This window comes from Aphelocoma coerulescens, chromosome 1A (genome assembly GCF_041296385.1).
Source record: "Aphelocoma coerulescens isolate FSJ_1873_10779 chromosome 1A, UR_Acoe_1.0, whole genome shotgun sequence".
NCBI classification, from domain to species: Eukaryota; Metazoa; Chordata; class Aves; order Passeriformes; family Corvidae; genus Aphelocoma; species Aphelocoma coerulescens.
This window is the reverse complement of record NC_091014.1, coordinates 52,424,318-52,444,626: the sequence shown is the minus strand read 5'-3', so window position 1 is coordinate 52,444,626 and position 20,309 is coordinate 52,424,318. Positions and strand designations below refer to the sequence as shown.

Genomic DNA, 20,309 nt, shown 5'->3' with positions numbered 1-20,309 from the left:
AAGACAGGGCAGTGCAGAATTAGTAGCTCTGTAATTCTGTCCTCCCTACGAAGAGCACACAGGCTCTTTTACTCTGCCCTCTCTGGGGAAAGCACAGTAGTAAAAAAATGATTGTGTGAAAGAAGTGAGTGAAGTGAAATCTGTTATTCCTCCTGCTGCTGGTGTCGGAGGAGAAAGCTGTTTTTTCTGAAAGTGAGCATAAGATTTTAAAGACTTCTCTCTTTAAACAGGGCGATCTCCTATTCTCAGTGTCTCAGAGTCACCCGGCAAACAGAAATCTTGGTAGAGTTCCTCAGAGACAGGGTCAGTTCTTGCTCAATACCCTGGAAAGTTTCAGAAATGCTTGCAGGTGAGGATAAGTCAGGAGGGTATGTGGATGGGTGGTGTGTGTCTGTGTCTGTCTGTTCTTCTGTCCTTGCGACTGTGTTCCTCCACCCAGCCCCACCACAGAAATATCACAGGTGAGTTCAGTGCATGGCACTTGTCAGTGAAACAGCAGAGTGAGGGGTATGTATTAATAGGGAAAATTTTGTGACACCTGGATGTGTCTCCCATGAAATTTGCCTGGGACCTATCAGTTTATTTCATGTCTTGGGCTCTTAGGGACTGCTTGAAAATTCACCAAAACTGCTGATGATGTAAGAACTATTGGAAGGTATGTGTGAAACCAGATTCCTGTGCTATGTGGTTTCACTGCCAGAGGGGATTAACCATTTAACAAACATGTGTCTGCTCCAGATGCTGGCCTTGGATTTGCTCGTGTCTGTTACCTGTTACTGAGAATGGGTCTATAGGCACCAACTTTACCTCTTTTGCTGGATCAGAGCTATTTGGCACCCTTAGCTGCACAGCAGACAGTGGTAGATGAGTTTGTGTATGAATCAGGATGAATCAGGGTCAGTTGTTAGGGTGGTCTGGCCAAATTAGTTTTTGCCTTGCATCACTTGGCTTGGCTGAGATAATTCAGTCAGAAACAGACATGCCTTTCCAGAGTCTGACCCAGAGTTTTGGGGTGGTGTTAGAGGGCACTCGGGTTCTGTCATGGATTTTATATCAGCTAAATGGTCCCTTTGTTGTTTTTCACAAGGTTTGCTGTATTGTGCATCAGGCACTCTGGTGTGGCTGAAAACCAGTCTTGCCACACCAGAGCTTCCAACAGCAGATACTTTCTTCACAGAAACTAAGTCCTCCTTTCCCAACGTGTACTGTTGTGCAACCTTGATGACTTTTAATAGCTTCACTCAAGAGGTAACTGAGTGTGGTTGCCAGATTCCTCTGTTTCCAACCCATCTGGTGTTTGTGGGTCCCTTATGGTGAAAATTGTGATTAAAATGTAGTATCTCCTGACTTCCTTTCCAGAGTGAGGATGTTTCCTCTTTCCTCTGTTATCCACTGTCTGTTTGTAGGTTAGCAGTGGAATTCCAGGGTGACTTCATGGCCCAGGAGAACGCTTTCACTGCCCCCAACTCTGAGAGCAAAGACACACTAAGCAACTTCTCTGAGTTCCTGTTGAGGATTTGTGACAGTCTCTGCATCCCCATGGTCATGGTAGGATTTCTTTTGAACTTGGTCTGTTCCTTGGGTACCTGGAAAGGTCCTTTCAAGTACCAGGAGTGGGTTGCACAAATGTTTTTTTGGGAAGAGGTCACATTGAGTAAACCGAGAACAGCTGTGGCATTTGTCACTTTCCCACAGCCACATGTGGAATTATGTAGTTCATGCAACAGGTAGTGCATGGTCTCAGAGGGTGCATAAATCTGTAAAGCTTCCACGTAGATATCAGTGTCTTTCTTCAGACTGTGCAATCCCAGAGCCTACCTACCATGCGTAAGTAGATGCGTAGTGTGATGCATGGCAGCTCTTGATGTTGCAGAAAATGAAGAGTGCCTGAACTGTTGTTTCCCCTTCTGCCAGTTTTTCAAAACTTGCCTGTGTCCCAGAGAGCAGCCATGTTTTGCACCTGCAATTTCCTTTTTATGCTTCTTCCCAGAAGGTACTGATGTGGCTGCCCAGTCTGCACAGCAAGGGCAGTATTAAGCATTGTGCCTCAGTAAGGCCAGTGACATGATTTAAAAAGTAGCTGTGGAGAGTCATGAGTGCTTTAGTGCTCCATACAGGCCTGTCCCTAAGAGACTTCAAGCAGAATTGTCAAAACAACGGGACTTTGGTTGTGGTTTCTAATGTTTAGTAAAGTTTGTTTTTGCTTTTTGACAGGTACAGGTGTATGGATTCTTGCAGTTGTTAGGAGCTTGGAGATGTTTTGGTTGGTGTTTTCTTAACCAATCTCTTGGCAGGCAGCTGCAGTGGCACTGCTGTTCTCCTCCCTGACAGGAGGGTGCACTGCATGTCCAGTTTGGTAAAGCTGGAGTCAGTGTGCTGTTTCTTGCTCATTTAACTTGGGTAAAAATTAATGGACTGTGATTGTCTAGTGACCTTCAACAAGAGTAGTTGAATCGTTCTATTCTAAGCAGTTCAGGGCTAGACTCTGTAGAGAGCTCAAATGCCTGTGTTTGCCACTGCTCAGTGAAACGCTGAAGCACAGGTGTTAGGTGTTGCTGAAGTCAGCTGCACTTAAACATATGTTCTATGTTGTGTAGGACAATTAGCCATCTGACCTGCAAGAGCAGTAACTTCCAGGGCAACGTGGGCAGTAATGTCAGTCACTGTGCATTAAGGCCTAACTGGTTGCCTGCTGGAATCCAGAAGAAGTTTCTTGTCTGGTGTGATGCCTTGCAGAGTTACCAGCACAGCTCATAACACTGGCGGGGGGCAGTGTTAGTTGCATTCAAAGTGCTGTGTGAGCCTGCTCTGCTGCCAGGCATTTTGGTAAAAGAACTGCTACTCCATCTGTATGGATTTAGAAACCTGACTTTCTGGGCAGGCAGGAGGCCGGAAGAAGGCTGCTGCCTTCAGTGTTTATTGCATCTAATGCACCTGAACCATTCATCTTTCCACAGAGCTATCTGGAAAGGGCTGTCAGCCTGTCAGTGACAGAGGTTTTCGTCTCAACGCTCAATACCCTCTTTACAGTGGTGCCAAACATGCGGAATAAGTTCTCCAAGAAGCTGGGTAGGAGGGTATTGTGGGATCATGTTCTCTGTGCTCTTAACTGATGGAACTTGCTGCTACTGCATATTATGGAGGCAATGAGCCTAACATTGAGACTTTATGTAGAGGATTCTATTACGTGTTTATATGAGTAAGAATAGAGTGCATAGTCATGTTCAGCAGGATAGAAAAGTTATTTGGTGTAGCAATGATGATGGGACAGGTTTTATTTTGGATAAGACTGCTGTGTCAGCTTTATCCTTCCCTCTGGAATAATTCAGAATTGAATTGGCTGTTCCTGTAGACAGGGATTATGCTGGAATTGTTGGTGGGATTTTACTATGTAGAAATCCTGTTTAGTTTGTGTATGCCTTATTCTTCACACACCAGAGAGGTGATACAGACAATTCCTCTCTTCTAAACATGTGAAACTGGCAAATCTTCACGTCTCCTCCTGATAAAACAAATGAATCTCGGATACTCCCCTCCAACCCAAACTTGGAGTAGTTTGCTTTCTGAGAGACAGCCTAATATGTGTATTCTTACTGAGATGGCCTGCCCTCTTCACCAGGCTTGTATGGAGATGTGCGGGGGTGGTTATGGGACCTGCCTACTCTTTTTCTTATCATACATGTTCTTTGCTCCTTTGACATTTCTGTCTTGCTTTCTGTCTAGCATCCTCATCCTTCATCCGACTGACACTGGAGCTGAAGGCCAGATTTTGCTCTGTACAGAGGTATTGTGATGTGTGCACTGTGAGTCAAAAATTTCCAGATGGGAAAGTAGATCATGCCTTATCTAATACACCTGATTAGGCAAGATGAGAGGCTGAAAGACTCAAGAATGGTTGTGTCTTACTGAAAAATGTAAATGGTTACTGACAATGGAAGAGCTGGATGTAAGAGAAGGGAGAAGCAGTTGGGTAGGGGGTGGATGGATTTCCACAGCATTGTGAGAATTCTGTGCTCTGTCGTGAGTTGCACAGATAGAGATAAAGCAGCCTGACTTTGGACTAGTCAGATCAGTGGGTGTTTCGAAGAGAAGTACCAGTAGCATCAGTTCCATCTGAGCTCTGGCTTCCTAGGCAAAAACTACCACTGCTGTTGTTCCTCATGGCGTGGTAATGTATTAGAAATGGGAGGGAGGAGGATGACTTCAGTAGCAGGCATTGCAAAGGATCTCCTGTAGTAGAGGCAATGATTTCTAGGTTGAGGAGTGTCTGGGGAGACTCTCTGTTGGTCTGCAGCGATCTTTTACCTCCTCCTTCCTGTGACTGTATCTCATTAAAAAAGTAAACAAAACACACAGCACTCCTAGTCCAGTTTACTACTGTGGAACTTAGAGTGAGGGCATTTGTGCCTGTAAATGGTGTGTGGTGGGAGTGATCTAGGCCTCTGAATAGAGCAGTGTGCTGTGCTAAGGATGGTGAGTTACAGATGTCTGGTTATGTCCTGTTCTGCAAGGAAATGGTTGGAAAGAGAGAAATACCTGGAAACAGAGCTGTTCTCACCCTTTTACTTAATATTTTGGCATTCTTCAGTGTTCATCCTTGGAAATGTAATTGCTAAAAAAATCTAAGTGTTGTTTGCCAGTGGAATCATGTATTGTGAGCTACCCTTAAACACCTCCCATTCTCTGCAGTGTTAGGGGTCCTGTCCTTATAGGATTCTCTGTGTAGACAAGGTGTGATGATTGTGAGAGTACCCCACTGTATTCACATTGGCCTAGGGTATGAACATCTTCACTGTTGTCACTGCACACCCCCACCAGTCCGTGAACTCAGTCCACTGGGAACTCATAATTTTCCTGGAAGCCTAGGTTGGCTTCTAGAGTCTTCTTGTGATGGGGCAGGTGCTTGTATGTGATCATTCAGTAAAATGAGGTTCTGGCAGACAGTGTATGATATTAGAAGTAGGAAGAGGATATTTCTAGCCTTTTTTATTCTCTCTTTCTGCTCTTCTTCACAGTAATCCTGTCCTGAATCACACCTGTTCCAGCTTCCTCTGCAGCTTATGCCTGAACCTTTACTCAGCCACAGAGAAGAGGAGAACTTCTCAGGAGGGCAAGTCTGGGGAAAGAGAAAGATTGCTTCATTTAGTTTGAGGCCATGCCACCCTCTGTTTAGGCAATAGGTGAAAAAAAAAATTAGAAAAGGACAAAGGAGAAGGGAAGGGAGGACACACATAGCTTGATTGAGAGATTTTTTTTCCCCTCAGCTTGTTTTTAGTCTGGTCCAGCAAGGAGGTAGCACTCAGAGAATGCCTTTAGAAGAGTTTGGAACCCTACCTGAAAGAATGCATTTCATCTGCCTGTGGTTTTGTTAACATGGGGACATTTATTAGGACAGCTATGCATGCTTAATTGAAACAAAATTACTTGCCACATAGTCACCCATATCTGCAGATTAAGGTAATTTTTTCCCTTTGGCATTCTCTATAAGGCTTTCCTGTCTGTACTGTAACTTTCCATAATAGGTAAGTCCCAAACAAATGAGATGAAAGCTTCTACATTACAAGAGCCACTTTTCCCACTGGCAGTGGTTGGTCACCACACAGGCAGCATCAGCAAAGGGCTGGGAATCTTAGACAGAAATGTCTTTTCATCCTTAAAGCCAGCTCTGTTAAATCAGTTCTCACGTGACTATTGATGCCAAATCATAGAGGTGTGAGTAGTGTATGCAGACTGTGGAGTTGTTCCATAGACATTCCTCATCGTTTCCTGCCTGCTTATATTAGTTTTATTTCTAGAGCAAGAGATGTCTGAGCTCCTGCAGAAGGGTCTGCCTCAGTTAAACTACACCATTGCTGAAAGCCTTCTCCTCCTGTCTGAAACCCCTGAGCCTTTCTCTTTGGATCAGTCTCTTTGCAGCCACCAGCACTGTTTTATACTACTCTTATACTTTTCCTACACCTTTGGGGACAGGTGAGCCAAGAGTATACAAAGCAAGTGGGTTTGTGGCCATTACATACCATGTATTGGTGGGTAAAACAATCTATTGTTACTGTTTCCACTCCAATCTCCTTCAATGCAGGTTTGTTCCAGATGCAGAATTATTTGTAGCTGTAAGAAATTTTCTCCTATCAGCACAGGACCATGGAGACTGTCCCCCTCCACATATACTCAGAGCTGCACTTTACCTCCTTGCTGTCTGTCAGGACAAAGGCAAAGCCCTGGACGTGGTAAAAGAAGATTTCATACCTACCTCTTGGAGCCTTTTTGTTGAAACTGAGGTTTCTCCCCACTCACATCAACCTTCTTGTAGAAAGTATTTTGACATAGGTGGTGGTGAGCAGTGAATGAGTGAAGACTGTGCAGTGCATCTATACTCTGGAAAGTTAACTATGAAAATCCACAGGGGAATATAGATTTGACAGAATAAACTTGTGTATGTGTGGGAAGTGTAAATGCGTTGGATAGGCTGTGAATTCACATACGGAATATAATAAATTTCATAGCTTCAGTCTCCCAAACACATCTCCAGCCTCTGCAGCAGGCTTTCAAGTGTTCCCATATGGCTCTTTGCTGCTGCACAGCTTTGAGCTCTGTATAAAGCCTACAAGTTTCTTGGCCTTTGTGATGCAAATGGGCTTCACAAAATGATGTTTAGCTGATGTAATTGATTGTCTGCTGAAAAGGCAGTGTAACTGTTTCTCACAGTAAATTCTCATCACTTCAGGTGTTTTATATTCAGTATTAGTGACTATTTTGTTCTCTGTCTTCCTTTCCCTTTCCCCTCTTACCAGAAGTCATTGTCTACCATAAGAAGGATCCTGGATAATCTTCCAGATCTGAGCTTGGTCTATGTCCATTGTCCTCTCCTGCTGAAATTCTTCCTGCGCTACCCTGAACTTATGGGGAAATTTGGACACCAAATCCTCCAACTCTGGTTTTCCTGGGAAGACTGCAAGCAAACTGAGGCTGAAGAAGCTGATTTTGGCGCGTCCGATCAGCTGAACAGTGCTAACCCATTGTTTCCCATTCTGAAGAGCAATTCCAGCATTTTGCTTATTTTACTGGTATGTGGCTTTCACAATGATGGGCTGCGATCCTGGCCCTGATTTTGGGGTTTTTTTGGTTCTTAATACTTTTAGTGGTGTTATGAAGCCAAGGATTTTGATAGGAGGGGCCATGTGTGTATACACAGACTTCCACCTGCCAGGGAAGCCTTATGTGGAAAATGGGACTGTGTATGTGTGTTACCTCTTTCTCTGTCATCCATCTACTGTGACACGAAGGGATCTTCTGAGACTTGGCTGGAGAGAGATCTAAGGGTCCTGCTGATGTATGCCATGAAAAACCCCATTCCTTCCTCTATCCAGATACACAGCTGAGTACTCCAGATTCTTTGGTGCCAGCCTTTGAAGAAGCTGTTTTTCAAATTTGGGAGCAATGCTTTGCTACTGATAGATGAGAAGGGTATGATGGACAAGAACTTTGAAAAAGCAACATGCAGAGAACAGGTCTTGAGGGCACAGCTTTCTGTTTGTTTGAGGTTTTTATTTTGTCTGGTTTTAACTGGAGACTCTTGTCAGAGAGTTTTGAAGTACTCTTGAGTTTTCAGGACTGCAAGTAACATGTTTTATTACTCTTAAAAGATAAAATAAAAGTCTTACAACAGGGCAAATTAATCAGTGCAGGAGAGAAAGGGGCCTTGAAGTAGCAGGCTAGGGTGTTTGCCTTTAGCTAGTGTAATGAGCTCTGTTAGCCCATGTAATTGCAACACAATCCGTGTCCTGATGGCTGCTTAGAGGCCTTTTCTCACTTCCACTGCTCTCCCCTGTCCTGTCACCCCTCCCCATCAGTGCCTCTTGTTCCATGACTGTTGAGCCAGGTGCATAGTAAATATTTGCTAACTTTTCCACAGAAGAACATGAGATTTACCTGTAAGGACAAAAGCTAAGGGCTGTGACATTTCTTCTCCAGTCCGTTAGAGAAATTAAAACTATCATTGAGAAGGCAAACCTGTGTCAGGAGATGGTAAAGAAATAAGAGGAAGCAAGGTTTGACTCCGAGTGGGTATCCATTGGGCATTAGAGACATTGGGCATTACAGAACATATTTGTTCTCATCTGGGAGGCTATGAAGTAAATATTCAAGGTTACTGAAATGACTGGCAGGAGGGCTCTCATGTAGGGCAGTTCTTTCACAGTTGGAGTGATATTGCAGAGTAGGTAGCAACATCCAGGCATTTAAAGCTATTGCAAAGCATTAGTAAAAGCAATCAATGAGTTGACATATCAGGACAAATTAAGGAGGAGAAGTGTCCCATGAGGCTTGCCCACACTGTTACCTTTGGCAGTACTTCTGGAACCTATCACTTCATAAACTGAAGCAGGTGTTTCAATAAGCAAAACACAAACAGCATCTCCCTTCCCTGAATGGTGCAACATTCCTGCTTTCCCTTTTCTGTGTTGCCATGTGCTCTTGCAGAAATAAATTCATTTAGCTCTATTTCAGTCTTTAAAGTGAGTTGTAATAAATCACAGGCTTTGACAGTTCACCTTTCAGTTGTGGAAGAGCATAATCAATTTGAATTTAGATGGACTAATAAAACAGTGCTCTATACAGGGATAAATATACTGTCAGGTGTAAAGAAAACTTATGAGATGAATAACCTAAGCCTCAGAATGCACTAGTGAAGTGGAAAGGCCTCTGCATGGTACAGTGAAACAAAAATGAATGTCCTTCCAAGGATGACTTATTTGCTTATCTGCTTTTAATAATTGTCTGGATTAGATATAACAGATGGTTAGTGACTTCATCTGAGACCTTGAGCTTCTGGGTAGGAAGGAACCTATTAACACAATGGTGCATTTGCCAGGACCAGGAAGGCTGTGGCCATTGGTTCATGTCATTTTGTGCTGTGTGTGTTCATCTGAGGGTGAATGTAGTCATGACGACACGCCGTCCCACTTGTCTTCTCCATGCTCCGGGTCTGAGGTGCTCTCTCAGAGAACGGAGACGTTAGATTGCATTCCTGAATGTCATATGCAGATCTATGTCAGCAGAGATGACTGTGCAGACATCTCCCTGCCCTTTATTCATGAAGGTCTCTGGTAGAGGCAGGAATTTGGCTTGGAAGTAGAGAGCTTTTTCTGGCACAGACAGCGTGTTCTCACCTTATTTGCTTTCCTTAGATATGGGGTCCCACAGCCATTTCCTCTCCATCATAGAAGTCTGGATGCATTACTGCTGTGTGATAGGGGAAGGCAACTGGGAGAGGCAGCAAGCTGTCTAGGCAGGCTGTAGGCTCAGTTGCTGAGACCAGTTTCCTGTTTACCTCTTCAGCTCTACCATTTGCAATGCAGTAGCCAGGACTATTGCAGAAAGAGAGGAAAGGTAGTGCTGACATAATACGTGTTGAGATGGTCATATTATGGCAGCACTACCAGGCATTTTCTGCCTGATATTTTTGCAACTGCCTCTGTATGTGCCATGCATAATGTTATACACCTTAGCATGAAGACTATGCCCAAATTAAGGCTATTGTCTCTGGGATTCAGCTCAGAGACTCCAGACAGAGCTCCACAGTCAAGAAGCAGGTTTGTGAGCTGTGTACATGCCTCTTCCCTTTCCTGTGATTGGATGATTGCTTGCCTGGCTTACGTACATTTCATGCAATTTAGCTGTTATGTTACTACTGCACATACAAGGCTGCCAGCCTTTTGAAAATTAGGAGCTATGGACTGACATACGAGCTTGATTTTAGGCAAGCAGCTTTAATATGCAAGCTGATTTTTCAAACCAACAAGGAGAGCAGAGGTGCCAGAAACTCTGTTCTCTTGTTTAGGTCTCACTTGTCTAAAACTGTGACCTTAAATGTATGTTACCACCTACATAGCCAAATCATTCTTTAAATGGGATATTATTTAGAGGTGCCTAACAGACATGAGTCCTTCTGCTTTTTTCAGTTCTCTATTTAATCAGGACATACTTATATCTGAATGGTGCTTTATTAGGCTGTTTCCCAAGGAACCAGATTAGCATAATGGTATTAAATAGCAGTGACTTCTGCCTAATGAGGGTAGAAAGGTAATGTATGTGTTGCTTCCTTTGCAGGACCTGGTCTGCTCAAGCTCTGTGGAGGTGGCTTGGAAGGTGTTGATGACTCTAAGGACCTTCCTGGAAAGAAATGAGGATGTCCTTGTCTGTGACCTCCTTCGGAGCCGATTTTTACAGATTCTGCAGCAGCTGCTGGTAGAGAGCAGCTCAGCCACCCTACAAGGTGACCCCACCTCTGTGACTTGGTCTTGCTGTAAGAGCAACTAGCTGTAGGGACACGGTCGGGGATAAAGTGGTTTTGAACTGCTGATGTAGCTTCAGTACTTTTCTGCATGAGGAAATTTATGGACAGAACTGTACTGATTTAGTTTCCTTTTTCAGAGATTCATTTTGAAGTGAGAGCCTTATTTTCTAATTTAGGTTGTTCTGGCTTCAAACTGTGGTTGTTAAACCAAGGCAAGGGTCTTGTATACTGCTGTCAGCATTCAAATGGAGAGCTATGCTGGTAAATCTTCCTGCTTGAATAGGTGCCCAACTGGTGGCTGAAAGACATCCTCGTTTTTTCCTCTTCTTTGTGCAAAACAGCTGGGTGTGCCTGAGTACAGACAGTTCCCAGGACACAGAGACCAGGAGCAAGGATTGAATCATTCATGATATTGATCCCCAAACAGGGACTGTGGTATCACCAGATCTCATTACTCTGTTAAATCAAAGGGAGCAAAGCTGTGACTGGCAGAAATCCTGGTTTTCCTTACTAGCCCTGTCTGTGATGTTGGAACTGTTGTCGCACTATGAAAAGTGTTGTGCAGAGCAGTCTGTGAGCTTGGACTGAAAGAGGCAGCAGTGCTAGGATGTCCTTGGTTCCTTTAGGATAGGGACTTAGCACAGCTTTTACTTGTTCCTGAGGGGGCCACTGTTGCTTTTAACAGCTTTGCTCTGTTTCAAGTGTTTTGTTGTGCAGCAGTTGGGATGGAGGCAACAAGAAGGAAAGTGTTTTTGCCTTACCTCCAGCAAAGTCAGTAGGCTGGAGAAGAGAAAGGGGCACTGAAAGCAGGAGCATGGGAGAGGATGAGGCTACAAGATCTGCTAGATCTGATTTTGTTTGGAATTGTGCACATTTGAACTTGTTGTGTCCCTCTGTTGCTGATCTAGGGGCGCCAGGAGCTTTGGGGAGGCAAATTATCCATTTCCTATGGTAGGAATCAGACCTATTCCTCCAAACCACTGGTGATGGAGGTAGGACACTGAGGTAGAGGAGCTTTTACAATATTTGAGCCCTTCTGCTGCCACTAAGATGCATAGCTCTTCTTCATACTGCATCTTGAACTTGTTAACTGAGATCCTGGCAAGCCATCCAGAAAGTCAAACACCAAATGTGCTCTGGAGATAGACTTCCTTGTCTCCCAGCACACAGGCAGCTCTCTGTGAGGCCTGGGGTAGTTAAGTCCAGGGAATCTGCATCCCTATTCAAACAGTAGCCTGCTTTTAGACGAGAAAGAGGCCCAACAGTGGGACTCGATCAGGAATATGTCAACATTAAAGACACCCATAAATGTTTCCTCCTCAAAACTGGAAACTCATGAGCCCTTGTGAAAACATTTTCTGGAGGTGATAGTTACTTGCTGTACATATGGTTGTATACAATACAAAATCTTTACCTGTTCACAGCACTGCAAAAAAGGGAATAGTAAGGAGAGGGTTGCCCTGGGGGTTGGTGGTCTAAGTAGCCCCATTTTCCTTACATACAGACCTGCTGTGTGGGGTTCTCACTTCTGTCTCTGCTCTGCCTTGTGGGATGGGATGGACAGCATTTTTCCAGTCTCATAAGATGTGGGAGAACAAATGCTGTGCACTTGGGCTGCTGTTGAAAGTGTGGGCTGCCAGTGATGGTCAAGTGGGCAGGAAGAGAGCAGTCTAGAAAGGGCTAATGACTTCTAGTTTATTAGCAGTATCAATTTCAAAGTGTGAGGAACATGCTCCCTACATGGCTCACAATGGGTGTAAGGGACCCTAGCCTCTTTTTCCCCCCTTCTTTAGTTGCTCCCAAAATGTTGTTGGCAGGATTCAGGTGTAACTCAGGCCAACCCACAGTGGTAGAAAGGGGACCTGATCCAGAGGGGACTGTAGAGATGAGAATGAAGTTTGGGCTATGTGTGTGTGTGTCTGTGTGTAAAGGGGGAATACTTCCTTCCCCAACCCATCCCTCATTCCAGAGACAGAAAATTAACAATTCCTGGCACACTTTAAGGTACAACAGTTTAGAGTTCACTGAGAAGCTAAGCTGTTTGTACCCTTCTTAGCTAACAGGAACCTGCCTGTTTTGCTGAGCCTCCTTTTCCTGGTGCAGCTGCGGAGCAAGGGCATCAGGGAGCTGGACAGCACAGACTTCAAGCTGCTTCACCAGGGTGAGTATGTGCATCCATCTTCTTCCAGGGAAGTGTTTGTTAATTGTTCCATAAGATGATTAGGGGCTTGCTCTTTGCCCTTTGAGAGAAGATGGACCTTGCATTATAGTAATGGTTGCTTTGACATACTTTCATAGCCAAAGCATTGTAAAGAGTTGCGGTAACTACTTCAGTTAACAAAATCCAGGTTCTCTTCCTCTTGCTTTTACGATACATTTTTTGTCTGAAACCACACAAGGTGGCCAAAGTATTCCCCTGACCATGACATGATTTCAGGGTCAGTGACTGTTGTTGATTTGGCACATGACAGTATGGCTGGTGTGCTTCCTGAATCATCCTTTCCTGTCCACTCTTGCTATAAGTCTTGTGGAGTTCAGGCCCCAGTCATGTCCTGTTAATCAGCTATCAGGATGCAGCAGTCTAGTGAATCTGGGCTTTCCTTGGAATGTGAATCCAGAGTATATGGCTCCCAACCAACTGTAGGGCTTACCCACTCCATCCCAAAGATGGAAGAGCAAGCTGTGTTTGTTTACCATACCATAACCTGCTGTCTTGTCTGGTGATCCTTACTTGGTGACTTCTGCCTTCTTACTTGGCTACTGGAGGTTCATACAGACTATGAAAAAAGAATAGATACTAGGAGGAAAATTCCTGCGCTGATCCATCCTCTCATCTCTTCCCTGCTCTGACAAATTGGTCTTTCCAGCAGACTTTGAAGGACTACCCCCTTCAATTTGGAATGTTTCATATCTCAGGGCTGCCTGTGTTGCCCTTGTAAGAAAGCAGCATTTCTCAGACATTCATTAGTCAAGGGAACTGAGGGTGTGGAAGAACCATGACCTCTTTATCCCAGCCTTTTTAGCTGCTGTGATTTTAGAACACAGCTCAGCTTCTCCCAGGAGTCGCAAGCTCCTTCTGCTCTTGCTTCTGCTTTGTATTTTTCTGAACATCTCTCTCCCTACCCCAGCCACCCCATTTATTCCCCCCTTGGCCTCCAGACTGTGTTCTTCAGGGGTGGATGTGTAAGACATTTCTCTAATGAGGCCTCTTAGATGGAAGGGGTGTGTTGATGCATGTTTTCTGAGAATTGCTTACTCAGACTGTAAGCTCTTCAAAAGATCTCCAGTGACAGTTTTCCTGAGCCCTGCAGTCCTGGATTTCCCTCCCTAACTCTTACTAAACAGTGTTTCTAAGTGTTTGGTGCTTACAACAAACATGACACTTTATTCCTAGCGCGAGCAAAGTTGGTGAGAGTGGAGGAGCACAGCTCTCCATGGCTTCCCCACGTCTGGTCACCATGAGAGACAGTCACATGGTTGTTCATGCTTGTTCTAGTACTAGAATCCAAGTCACACTGTGGAAACAGATAACTCATGCTGCAGTTTTTTTCACTGTGGAAACAGATAACTTAAAGTCCATTGCTTTTGGATTCATTACTGCCTGATGTGATTATGCCCTTTAATATACCCTTTCCTGTTCCCCCCCTCTCTGCTATCATCCTCCACTGGACTGTCCACTCTCAAGCAAACACTGTAGGGCAGATGCCTGTTGCTTTGTACCATACTCTGTTTATTTTCACTTTGTCTGAATTCCCTCCTCACTGACTTCTTTCTTGTGCTGAGGTGCTCTGTTTAAGTTGGTGTCCTTGTTACATGTGTTCTTTTGTTTCCAGTCAGTAATCTCTGTGGGAAATGCAGGCCAAGGGACACTGACCTCCTGCAGCCATCCTTGAATTTTCTGTACTGGAGCCTTCATCAGACGACACCTTGTAGTCAACAGAGAGGTGAGGCAAGATTGTATTGATTCCTAAGTTAATTTCAGTGAGGTTGTAGCTTGACAATCAGAGACTGTATTCTAACTGTCTCAGCAGGTAAGGTGGATGTTTCCCCATCCAGACACAGCATTATAATTAACAAAGACCACTTTGTATTTTGGATGAAGTTTCTTAGGTTAAGGAGTTTGGTTTGGTTTTGCTGCCTCCTGATGATTCAAGAGTTGGCTGCTGAAAGACAGAGTCACTGTATTTTTCTTGTTCGTAAACACAGCAGTGGGCCTTTGATGCCTAGTTTGAAATATCCTGGTATTGTCATAGTTCAAAAAAATTAGACAATGCTAGGGAACAGCTCTAACCAGCCTTCCTATTGTGTTGTTAGTTGATTAGCTGGCTGAGCAGTTGCTTGTGCTGTGGGAGATGAATACCAGTAGCTGGACAGCCTTACTCACATGAGCTGTGGCAGCAGGGCTACCTCACTGCACCAGGGGGGTGCTCTGCACTTCTCCTGTGCCTGTCAAGATGGTTTAACCTGTGCCATCCCATCACCCTCCCTGATTATGTTTCTCCCATGCAGCAGTGGCTGTGCTGCTCTCCAACGTGTCCTTGCTAGAACTCCTGCAGAAGGTTTTGGAATGCACCTGGCTGTGGTCCCCTCCTTCCAGACCTGCTTACCTGTCATCTGAGGATGCCTTGCTGTGCTCTGGATGGCTGTTGGTGGCATCCCTTTTGCTTTATCAGCATCGCTACAATACTGAGGTTAGAACCTCTCTAGTGTTCAGAGTCAGCGCAGGGATAAACATAAAAATAAATATGTGTGTAAATATATATATATATGTAAAAGTATTTTGCTTTGGCCTGTAATCTGATTGCATTGATTTCTCTTTTTTGTTATTGTTCACAAGTTATTCCCTGCTGCACTTCTCCATCAGGACTGGGAGCTAGCATGTGGCTGAAGGCCTGAGACACAAATCATTGAAGAGTTAGAGAAGGGCAAAAATCCTAGGGGGAGAAGTGCATACCCAACCCGCCTGATCCAAATCCCTTTCCTCTTCAGGACAGAGCAAAATACATTTTAAAATCTTTCTCATGGGAAGACTGGGGGTGGAAGACAAAGCTCCCATGTTGTAAACTGCTTTTTCATTACTAAAATGATCAATAGTGAAATAGAACCTATTATTGGAAAGTAAGTGTTCAATATTAGCAAGCTCTTACGAATGTGGGCAGCTGTCATTGTATTTGATGCTTTGCAGTCCAACAAGACAGCTAAGCTGGAGTTGTCAGCTGATAATGGAATTACAACTTTGAGGGAAGCACTTTCCAATGCCAATACAAGGGGAAATGGTGTTTCCTTTTGAAGTATCTACCCAGACCTCTCTTGATATGAAGTTAAAGAGCATGTCATGAGTTGTGAGCTCTGCTCTTGCAGTTATGCCCCATTATTGTCTTTGGGAGTTGTACCCCTATATGCAGATGATAAAATCACATTAAGGACATGCATGCATGTGCACAGAAAAGCAATTTCTAATGCTGAGGGAAGATGTTTTCCAAAAGACCAACCCAGACCAAGTCTGCACCCATTACTTGATCAGCGTGTGGCCTCTGCTTAGGGCTTAGAGCAGGGCACCTGTACAGACTGTCAGCTGTGGGAATGCAGCCTGACCCTGTTTTGTGAGCTGCTAAGTACAGCTTGCCTTCTCAGTTTCCAAGTCAGGACTGTGTCTGGTGTTGTGCCAGTCCCAAAAAGCATTCTAGCGTCAAGTGTTGAGTTTCGTCTTCTGGGAGTGACACTCTCAGCTCATATTGATCCTTGAAGTGCAATCATTTAGTGGCTTATAAACCTGTTGCTTGGTTTTATCAATACCACTGGCCTGATGTGCTATCATATTCAACCCAGAATGCTTTTTGCACCAGAGATGAGGAAAGAAACTACAGCTGGGAAAAGGAAAGGGTTCAAGACTGCTTCTGTGTTTCTAATCTTCAGCCTTTCTAAGTTGTCAGTGTTTCTAAACTTCTGCTGAACGGGAAGAAGAGGAAGAGTCACTTCTCTTGCTTCTTTCTGCTGTTCAGTGTAGCTGGAGCTGCACAAAGCATCCTGGAGACCCTCGTAAGAGCACCTTTGTGGGTGTGAATGTGAGCCAATGGCGGGCTGTCTCCCTGAGCCTGGAGTTTTTTAAAGGAGAACAATGGCTCTAAGAAATGGCCACATTCATCTCAGGCTGATGTTAACAGTGAGGACTCGTCTGGCCATAGCCAGCTTGCATCTTAGCTGTGTTACTGCTGCTAGCTTTACCCTGTGAATTAACAGGGCTCATAAATGGTAGGCCATTAAAGGCTTTGGCTTGTTAGTTCTGAGAAGAGTAGCCACTGCCACCATGTTGCAGGAGCTACTCCTAGTTCTCCTGTGGAATATTTCTCTCTTCAGAAGAGTATTAAAAGGAATCAGCCCTGTGATCCTTATGCCTGCCTTCCCATATCAACACTCTGGCTTATTGAAGGGTTTGAACCCTTCTGGAGTTCTCTGAGATGTCATGCCATTGCTGTAGAATGCCTGTTCTCTGAAGGAAACAATGTGTTGAAGACTTCCCTCTCAAGCTGACCTTTCCTGTTTCACCTAGTTCCCAGGTCCCTAAACTCCTCTGCCACTTTTGCCCATGCAATAGTTCCTATCCCTGGGCTTCCTGCAGGCCCCAGCTCCAGCAGGCAGGGACAGCTTCTTGCCACTGCTGGTTTTTGGCTGCCTGGCTCCTCAGTCTTGCTGCCTCGTTCTGTGGCTAAGGTGGAGCCGTGTTTGGCGATGGCTGTTCCTGCCACTTCTTGTGCTTGGTAGGCTGACAGCCACATGCCAGAGGGCCTGCAGGGAGTAGTGAGAACAAGACAGACAAGGTACGCTGTGGTTTGGAAGCTGTGCAGCTCTGGCAACTGGTGGTGAGTGAAACTTGAGGGTCCAATGATGTGACTCCCCCTTCTGCATCAGCCTCCTGAATCTCTGTTGCTGTTGCCTTGGCTTTCAATGGTCACCATGGGGTAGTATCTAAGGGCTAGAAGTATGTAAGGCAGCTTTCTATGTGCTCCAAACCAACACCACTTTTTCTCTTCTATTTAATTCTCTTGTAGGCTCATCAGACACTCTCTGTAGACCTTACAGAAGTCCTGAATGCAGTCATCTTCAGGAATAAGAAGCCAATCCTGCTGTTAGGTATTTTTCACCTGTTAAGGGGATTTGTCTGGAAGCAGCCACTAGTACCATGATACAAGCAACAGGGGAGAGCTGGTGACAATGGAATGGAATGGAATGATGGGGGTGCTGGAGAGAATCTGGAAACTTTGGTCCATTTGACTTTGTGTTAACTGGTGGTGAAAAAGGGCAAAAGAGAACTGTCTGAAGTTCTTCTGTGTTTGGACAGATCTTCCTTAGAGGTTGGTAGTGGCACCTGGAACTGAGTGTGAACTGTGTTAGTGTCTCAGAGGAGGAGATGAACAAGGAAACCCATGCTGCCATTCCTGTCTGCAGCTGTCAGCAGCTGCCAGACAACTCTGGTGGGCTATTAAGCTCACATTTTCTCTCCTCTCCCATGTTATTGTACAGGCACCAACACACAGGGTAGGTCAGAGAAAAACACTGACCTATGCACTAATAAGCATCTCCCTGTCTAGTGAGCATCATGCAGTTCCTGAGAGCTGTCCTGCAACAGAACTTCTCCTCCTCCCTGCTGGTGATTGTTGGCCAAAACACGGCCCCAGGTGCTACTCAGCCACAGCCATCATCACTGCAGGACACTGCCTTGCATCCCCTTGCCATGCAGCAGGTCTTCTCGCTTGTTGTCAGTCTGCAGAACCTTCTGGTGCATGTCCAGTTGCAGGTATATAAAATATGACTTTGGGAACAACAGCAGTGTTGGGCTTCAAGCAGGAACATTAACTTGAGAAGAAACCATCCAGTTGCAGAATCAAAGGGGCTCTCTGGTTTTTTTTCTTCCGCCTGCATTTCCCATCCATTACAGACATGTGATGAGGAGGAGGGAAAATGCTCTTGCTGCAGCACAGTGCAGTGAGAAAGAAGGTAAATCAAGCTATGCGGTGCTCCCTGCTGCTGAACTGGGTAGCTGAAATTCTGTGTACTAATAACAATCTCTGTCTTCCCATCTCCTTCTCTGCAGGGACACTACATCCATAGGGACAGATGTGGGAAAAATGTAACAAATCCCAGTCCATCCCCCATGCCCCTGGCAAGGCGCTTTTGGGGGTAGTGAGTGCATCAGCATACATTTAATTTGCTCAAGTGATGCTGGGCGCCAGGGGTAGTACATCAGTTTACATTTAACTCTTAAGCTATGTTGGGCTCCTATCTTTATTTTTTGGAGGCTGTTACTTATTATTTTTTAGTCTCAAAATAAGTAGCTGTACCTCTGTCTGGTTCCTTGATGTGACAGATAATTTGCAGCACATTGCATCCCTTGAAGGAGATGAAAGGTGTTATTTTCCTGTGCTGCATACTCTTCAGATCCCGACACTTTATGAATTTTCCTCTTGCAATAGCTGTTGACTGGGTTTTTTTTTTTCTTTCTTTTGGTATTCCAGAAAGACTTGCTGCTCTCTCAGGCAGTGGTTGCCTGCCTGGAAACCTTAGTGGAATACCTGTATGTGAAGAACCAGGATGCTGGTAAAGTCTTCATGCTCTTTCTTCTCCTAGTTTCCCTCCTGCAGTGATTTTGAGCTCTTTGATCTCTATCCAGTAGCGCTCTGGAGCAAATGCTTAATGAGTTTATGCCAAATAAGAAAAGTTATTTGTATGCCTAAAGTTAATCTTGTGCTTTGTGGGATGAGATCACAGCGCCTGACTTCCCTGCAGGCATGAACCTTCACTTTGGCTCTGGACACCAAGATGCTTTCCAGAAGGTAAAAAGTAATTCTCCAACCCTGTAGGAGTGAAAGGTTTGGGAATGGAAGGAGTATAGGAATAGTCTTTGACTTTCAGGCCAATTGTATCAAACCTTTAGACCATAAACATATGGGAGGAAGGATCTGAACATGATGTGTCTTACAAAAGGACAGTGTTGGTCACACTTTGGCCCTGAAGGAAGGAAAGGGAGAACAGGGTACTAGGCAGCCTTAGGGAATGGAAGATGGAAATTCTGGATTTCCAGGGGTGAATTCCAACCTTGGTTTCCAGAGTGTGTGTCAGACCTAATGTATACCATGTTTTCAGTATAACATAATATGATTGCATCGTACAGTTGAGGGGGAAGAATAGACCCTTCTGCTTGTTGTCAGCCTCCTGCCACAAAGTCCAGGTGCTGGCTCTGTTCTTAAACCAGAAAGTTCTCTGTACCCTGACCTGTTCACTTCAGTTGTTTAAATACTAATAGAGAACAGGATGGAGTGAATGAACACCAGGCAAAAGGGACACTGGTGGGAGAGAGCAAGTGGTTGGATAAAGATGTAATACTGCAGATGAATGGCAGCCAGTAGCTGAGGGGAGGCTATTAAAAGGCTGAATTAAAAAAAAAAAAAAAAAGGGTATGCTCTGCTGATTTGGGATTAAGCTAATGAAATGCTGCTGCAGCAACAGCTGAACCTGTCTGCTGTGGTGCTGAAGTTCACAGCAACAATAACAAGAGTCTCCTTATTCTAAGCAGAATGAGGGTCATAGTTGTATTTGGCTGAAACATGAAAGAACACTGGAAAGAGTCTGTCCTGGGCTCTGCCCGTAGGAGTTGGCTTGCTTGAAGCTTTCTAAAACCCTCTTTTAGTCCAGAGATATTTCCAAATGTGCAGAGTAGGCTCATGCACAGTGCTGGTACTTTCTCATTTTCCCCAGATGAAAGATATCCCCCAAATATTTTACATTATTTTTCAGTATTGTTTTCCTTTAGAAGAGATTCTTGTAGTGGCAATAGGGAGGTTATGTGACTGCCAGTGGAAAAGAGACCTTTCTAACACTCTGGTGAGTTGCTATAGTGTAACAAGTTATGTCAGCTGATCTGTTTTATTTGTCCATCCCATGCTCCTAACCTGCAATAAATACAAGGTAATAACATTTTAATTTCAGCATTCAGTGAAAGACTTCATGCCATCACAGA

At 44.6% G+C, this 20,309-nt stretch overlaps 1 protein-coding gene across 2 annotated transcripts in view; it reads left to right on the top strand.

Annotated features, from left to right (window-relative positions):
• The window catches only part of LOC138103982 (coiled-coil domain-containing protein 134-like), a 46,737-nt gene that overhangs the window by 14,563 nt on the left and 11,865 nt on the right, over positions 1-20,309 (top strand). For both annotated transcript variants that reach the window (XM_069002677.1, XM_069002663.1), the window contains exons 13-27: positions 231-349; positions 1,407-1,548; positions 2,958-3,069; positions 3,724-3,784; positions 5,016-5,110; positions 5,796-5,970; positions 6,080-6,227; positions 6,792-7,064; positions 10,108-10,273; positions 12,351-12,455; positions 14,128-14,238; positions 14,804-14,985; positions 17,344-17,425; positions 17,884-18,089; positions 18,808-18,889. In XM_069002677.1, coding sequence (XP_068858778.1) covers positions 231-349; positions 1,407-1,548; positions 2,958-3,069; positions 3,724-3,784; positions 5,016-5,110; positions 5,796-5,970; positions 6,080-6,227; positions 6,792-7,064; positions 10,108-10,273; positions 12,351-12,455; positions 14,128-14,238; positions 14,804-14,985; positions 17,344-17,425; positions 17,884-18,089; positions 18,808-18,889 — 2,059 coding nt within the window. The remainder of the gene's footprint in view (positions 1-230; positions 350-1,406; positions 1,549-2,957; positions 3,070-3,723; positions 3,785-5,015; positions 5,111-5,795; positions 5,971-6,079; positions 6,228-6,791; positions 7,065-10,107; positions 10,274-12,350; positions 12,456-14,127; positions 14,239-14,803; positions 14,986-17,343; positions 17,426-17,883; positions 18,090-18,807; positions 18,890-20,309) is intronic.